We start from the raw sequence: 6388 nt of genomic DNA, 5'->3' as shown, positions 1-6388 counted from the left end.
TTGGGATAAGCTGGTTGTGCTTTGTTTGCTTGCAGATGCCAACAGGAAGAGTGGTTGAAGCCATTCTTCTCTTGATGGCAAAGCCTCCACGTCTCTTTACCTCCTAAACCACTGGGAGAAGTGAGGTATGCGTGGCCCTGGCACGTGGGAGTCCATCTGTCAGCAGGGCCCTGTGCAACGCCTGCTTGCCCAATTCAATTACATTTGACACATCCAAGACACTTTCAGCTCACACAGGTTCTTTGGAGGGCATATAGAAGGGAAGAGGAAGGAAGCCTTCCCAACACCTCGTGGTCAGACATCAGAGAAGCCGAGCAGGAGCACCGTGACAGAGTAACAAAAATCATAAAACCATCACAACCCTGGAAAGTCTTCAAACAACCATGGGAAAACCCATTTTGCAAGGTCTGTAGTTTGAGAAACATCCTGCATCTCTCTCTGTAGGATTTTCCCCATCATATTCAGCATTATTTCATTACATCCCTTAGTCTGGTGGGAGGACTTTCTTACTTTTGGAGGTTCTTATCCGCAATCTGGGAGGTGAGTTCAAGCTCGGTGCTGCTGGTGTTGAGCTGAAGCCACACTGTCCCCTGAAATCACCAGCCTATATCAATACACAAGGCAAAACTCGGCCACCACACACGGAGAGCTGTGCTATGAGAAAGGTGGGAGGATGAGAGCAAGGTGCATCCAATCCAGGAGGAACCACAGGAGGATGGAAGGGAAGTGGTGAGCAATTACTCCAACTGGAATCTGGCCAGGATACCTTGAAAAACCAGCTTGCAAAACTTTCACCAAAACATGCCAACGGACCAGGTGCTTCTAGGATAACAGAGCTGGTTTTTCACCCGACCAGATCCCCAGGACCAGTAGAACCGGGAGGAAATGATGAGGAGGAATTGTGCTGTAAGGAGCGCTGGATCTGTGTGCTGAGCTCAGGACTCTGGGCCCAGCTGGAGGAAAAGGGCTCCTTTATTTTTGGCTCTGTAGAAGGGAATCCCTCCTGGCTTTGACCCCAAACGGAACTGGCTACATGCAAGTCTGACTGCACCCAGCAGAAGGCAGCAGTGAATGCAATTTTTCAGCACTTTTTAAATTCAAAGAGGGATTTGAAATGCTTTTTACCAAAAATACACGTGGAGCTTTGACTGCTGTGTGCTGGAGAGTGACTACTTCTGCAGAAGCGCACTGCAGCCTTGGATATTCCCTGCATGGAGAGATCGGTTTGCCTGAGGAAAGCAATATGCAACCAATCAGCTGTGCTGAAGAACAGCAAGGTGAGCAGAGGGGAGCCCTCAAACCCATTTGAAACAAACGTAAATCCTGGCACACAACTGCAAATGAATCAAGAAGTCATTGTGAAGCGTCACCGGAGCCATTTTCTGTCTCCAAACCTCAGCCCCCAGCAGCTCCCTGCCAGCCAAGGACTTCCAGCCAGATGGATTTGGAATGGAGACCGGTGCCGTGTGAACATGAGAAGAGACATGTAAATGTGGCTCGTGTCCATGCAATGCCTGTGGCTTTGTGCTGGCATTCCCATGAGTAAAGTAATTGACTTTATTGAGCAAGAGCTTGGAAAGCAAAAAGAAAAAAAAGGACCTGAGATGACGGGGTAGGATTCACCCTCCCTGGTATTGGCACGGAGCACCACCAACTGCCAACACTGGTGAAACCCACACCCGATGCTTATCGGTCTCTGGAAGGAGCAGCAGAGTAGAAAGGCAGCAAAGGGGCTCAGAGACTGAAATCAGCCTTTCTGTTCTTGGGCCATACCATCCCCTCCAGCCCCCGTGTGGGCACTCCGGGGAAGCTCCAGTTTGACTGTGTTCCCCAAGCTCTGCCCTTGGGGTGATCACAAAGCACTTGCTTTCTGACTCTGAGCTATCTTGACAGCCGGGGAGCAGCTCCAGGTGCTTAACTTTGCTTAACATTTCGTTTCTTATCTAAATTCAATGCACTTGGCCAAGCGTGGGAGCACAGCCCTGGGACAGCTCCTCCAGCCCAACAACAGCAATCGGAGTTTTCAAGCAAAGCTGCAGTGTTCTTTGTGCCACGAGCACATAGAGGAAGGGAATAACAGCTACACCTCAGCTAACAAAGCACTCGGCACCTGACAAGAGGTAGTAAAAGGGAAAAGCAGAGGAGGGAGCGCAGCATCGTTATGCAACCGTGTTATCTAACGACCACGGAGACACCCTATAGGGGCTCTTTGTTTGCAGAGGGAAGAAGAAAGAAATACCACCAATATCTGAGTCATTGGTTCACCAAGAGGCTCCGAAGTTATTTTCAGATGGAAACTTTTCCAGTTTCACATGATAATTTGGGAGGACTGGCTAACTCCTCGGCTCCACCCACCGCCTTGTAACACAGCTCCCCGCTGCTGTTGCATATATAGATAGGTATGGCCCTACAACTCGGTGCAGACAGAAGAGCCTGGAGACAGAGGAAACCTAAACTTTCTTCCTTCCCAGCTGCCCTCCACCCACTCCCACCATGAAGAGGGAAATATTAACTTTGGCCTTCGCTCGAGCCGTCTTCGTCGAGTTCATCTCCACTCTCATCTTCGTCTTCATCGGCCTCGGCTCGGCACTGAAGTGGCCATCTGCACTCCCCAGCATCCTGCAGATCTCGCTGGCCTTTGGCCTGGCCATTGGCACACTGGTGCAGGCGTTCGGCCACATCAGTGGTGCCCACATCAACCCTGCTGTGACCATCGCCTTCTTCGTTGGGAATCAGATCTCCTTCCTCCGGACACTCTTCTATGTGATTGCTCAGCTGGTCGGGGCCATCGCCGGGGCTGGCATCCTCTACGGTGTGACACCAGCCAATACCCGTGGCAACCTGGCCATCAATTCGGTAAGTCTCCGACCTGGAGATGATCCACCTGAATGCTCACCTTCTGTGCAATCTTTGCTTCCCTGGCATCGGTGCCGACCTGGAGAGCCAAATCCTTGAGGATGGTTGGTCTTGGCGTGCTGTCCCGTAAGCAGAGGGGATGGGAATGAGATTGGAGTAAATGCCGAGGTAGCCAGAGAGCACTGACAGATTTATTGTGTTGTGTGATGGATGGTGTGGTTTTTTTCTCCCTTAATGAGCGCTTCCTTTATCCTAAGGGCCCCAGTGAGTCACCAGCACCATTGAGCTGTTCTTGAGCGCAGCCTCTCCACCTGGAGATTAGTGTCAGGAAAGGAGCTGCGCCAGGAGACATAGGGGGGCAGGGAGCAGAGCCCAGCCAAACCAGTGCAGGCAGTGGGAGCTCAGCAGGACCACCGGGAGCTGGGAATGGGAGTGAATGGAGGGGGTCTGTGGAGAAGAGCTGGAGCATGTGCAATGAGGAGCAATGCATGGGAGGGCACAGAGGGGCTGTGAGGGGCAGGGACTTCTCCTGGCAGAGGAGGGGATGTGGTGAGACCCTGAGACCCTGCGAGAGCAGCAAAGGAAGACAATGTGTCCCAAACCCTGGGGGCAGTGCTGGGAAACAGCTGAAATGGGAGCAGTGGGATTACTGTTCTGCCTGATCCCAGTCCGGACCCCTCAGAGTAGTACAGACACTGTGCAGAAGATTGGACCACTGGAATGAGGTGCCACAGTGCATCCTGCTGCCATGAAATACGTGTCCCAAATCGGTCACCTTGAGGTAAAAGAAAAGAAAAAGGAAAAAAAAAAAAAAAAAAGCAAAGAAAATAAAACAAGCTCAGGTCACCTGGCTTTTTCCATGCCTGACGAGGTTGAGTCCACCTCACAGCAAACATCCCTCATGTATTACCCCAGTGACATTCCCTGTTCCTCTGGCAGTGAGAGACCTTCATCTCAGCCCACACTCTTCCTCCCGTGCCCCCTGCAGTGGCTGCTCCCCCACCTCCTGGGGAGTTCCTCCACAAAGTGGATGGGGGATGAATCAGGTTAACATGGCTTGCAGTGAGCAAGATGGGGAGAGAAATGCAGGGAAAAAGTGGATTAAGCATGCAGGTGGGAAAACATCAAGTCCTGAGGGAGCAGACTCAAATCCACCGTAAAAGGAGCTGAGAGCCCTCCCAGCCTGGCAGATGGTTAATTATTTTCATTCTCAACGGCTCACAGCTCAACAACAACACAACCCCTGGCCAGGCAGTCGTGGTGGAGATGATTCTCACCTTCCAGTTGGCTGCCTGCATCTTCGCATCCACGGATAACAGGAGGAATGGCAACGTGGGCTCCCCAGCACTGTCTATTGGCCTTTCTGTCGCTGTGGGCCATTTGGTGGGGGTGAGTGTCCAGGGAGGGTGATGGGGCTGGCATTTCTCTACAATGGGACTCCCCAAAATAATCTCGTGCAGACAGCCCTGGAGGGATTTGCATTAAATAGATCTCATGGGCTCTTTCTCCATACCATGGGGATCCCCACATCTCTGCAACAGAGGGCTGTTTCAGAATTGGGCTAGAAGGGTCCTTAAAGATCGTAGAACCATAGGATGGCTGGGTTGAAAGGGTTCTTAAAGATCATGGTACCATAGGATGGCTGGGTTGAAAGGGTTCTTAAAGATCATAGAACCATGGAACTGTAGAATGGTTGGGTTGGAAGGGATCTTAAATCTCATCTAGTTCCACGTCCCTACTGCAGGTAGGGTAAAGTCTCTCATATTTGTTGAGTGACACAGCATCCTGATCCCCATCTCCTTTCCTTACCGACAGATCTACTTCACTGGCTGCTCCATGAACCCAGCACGGTCCTTTGGGCCTGCAGTCATCGTGAGGAAGTTCAGCTCCACGCACTGGGTGAGCCTCAGCTGCACTCTGGGGTGGGCAGGGTGAGGATCCTCCGGAGCCAGGCATGAGTGACAAAGGGACTGGACAGTAATTCCTATGGGAATATGGGACTGGGAGTTTCAAAGCTGATTCTGGAGCTGAAAGAATAAACAGAGGGAAGTTGTTCATCCCAAACACAGAGGGAAGAGAGGAGGTCAACCCCTGGGACAGAACAGAGATACAAGGATAACCCTTGTTATGGAAAACATCACATAGGGCATCACATGAGGTCAGCGCAGCACGCAGAAAAGCCCTGCTCAGGCTTTCCAGTCACCCAGCAGTGCCTGCAGGCTCATCATCATCCTTCCAGAACATCACATCATTGCTCTCAAGGAGCTTGACATCTTCAGTTGAGGGGACTTCAACACAAGAAGTCCACTGGAAGGGGTATTTGCACCTCTCCCGGGGACAGGAGATGTGGAGTAGTAGTGGATGCTGTGTGATGGCTGCATCTGGTGTGCCAGCCTCCAAGACCCGCTCTCACTCTCTCCCCTATTGCTTTCTAGGTGTTCTGGGTTGGGCCCATCCTTGGGGCTTGCCTGGCTGCTCTGCTGTACTTCTACATCCTCGTCCCCTACTGCATGAACATGTCAGACAGGGTGGCCATTGTCAAGGGCACCTATGAGTCAGAGGAAGAATGGGAAGAACAGAGAGAGGAGAGGAAGAAATCCATGGAGTTGACCCCACCATAGAAGCTAACGGAAAAACGAAGCAGTATTGGAGGAGGAAACTCCACACATGGGCTCATGTGTGCACATGAACACATCCAGCTACAGCAGACTCTTAAGCAAAAGCCTTCTAACTCAAAGGCCATCCGTGACCAAGGAGGAACGGAGCATTGCAGTGTGTGTATATAACCCCTCTACATGAGCATGAGCACTAGCAGCTCTCCCAGCTTTACTGCAGCCAACTGAGCCCAGCAAAGGAGGTTGCCCAGAGCAGCCCTCCGTGGTGATCCCACACCCAACAGCTGCACCCCTTCAAGCCCTTCAAGCTGTCAGATCTGCACAAGTCAGGGATGCCTGAGACCAAGCATTTGGCCCACGCAGGATCTCACCCCACCTTTGGTGGCCCAGCAGATGGAAGCACGGTGCAGACACCAGCAGAGAGGAACGACCACTTTGGGCAGGTGGGCACAGCAAGTCCCCCCAGTTCTCTCCCCACCTATGCTGCTCATAGATGCTCTTTCACGCGTTAGTTGGTGCTGGTGCATCCTGTTTATTTGTGGCTGCAGAAAGAATGCAATTATTATTATGTATACATATGTATTTTTTTGATTTTGTGTGAGTTCTTTGTAATGTCATCTATTATTTATTGTGAATAAAGGAAATTCAAATCAAACCATGGGTGCAAGCACACTCAGATATTAAATTTTAGAACAAAAATGGACTAAATCAGATGCAAAACATCCCAATGAGTGGCACTTGATCCCAAGCCCTGGGGCACCCAATGGCTGAAGCCACATTGGCCATAGGGGAAGCGGAACATCAAGGGCTGCCTTCCCCTGAGGGCATCTCCCAAAGATTGGAGCTGAAACAGAGGTTGCCTGGAGAGGTTACATCTTCAAATCATGCTAGAAGAAAGCCAGACCTGGGCAGGACCC

At 51.3% G+C, this 6388-nt stretch overlaps 1 protein-coding gene across 1 annotated transcript; it reads left to right on the top strand.

The window, feature by feature from the left end:
* Nucleotides 1-2438: 2438 nt before the first annotated feature.
* Nucleotides 2439-6126, top strand: AQP5 (aquaporin 5). Its single transcript, XM_042887773.1, has 4 exons — nt 2439-2856; nt 4081-4245; nt 4672-4755; nt 5292-6126. Exons 1-4 carry the CDS (start codon nt 2494-2496, stop codon nt 5475-5477), a joined length of 798 nt encoding a protein of 265 aa, XP_042743707.1. The 5' UTR covers nt 2439-2493; the 3' UTR covers nt 5478-6126.
* Nucleotides 6127-6388: the final 262 nt, after the last annotated feature.

This window comes from Lagopus leucura, unplaced genomic scaffold (assembly GCF_019238085.1).
Source record: "Lagopus leucura isolate 7727_CA_CO unplaced genomic scaffold, USGS_WTPT01 Super-Scaffold_100110, whole genome shotgun sequence".
Lineage (NCBI taxonomy): Eukaryota > Metazoa > Chordata > Aves > Galliformes > Phasianidae > Lagopus > Lagopus leucura.
Note: the sequence above shows the minus strand (reverse complement) of the source record. Positions and strands in the feature narration are given on the sequence as shown.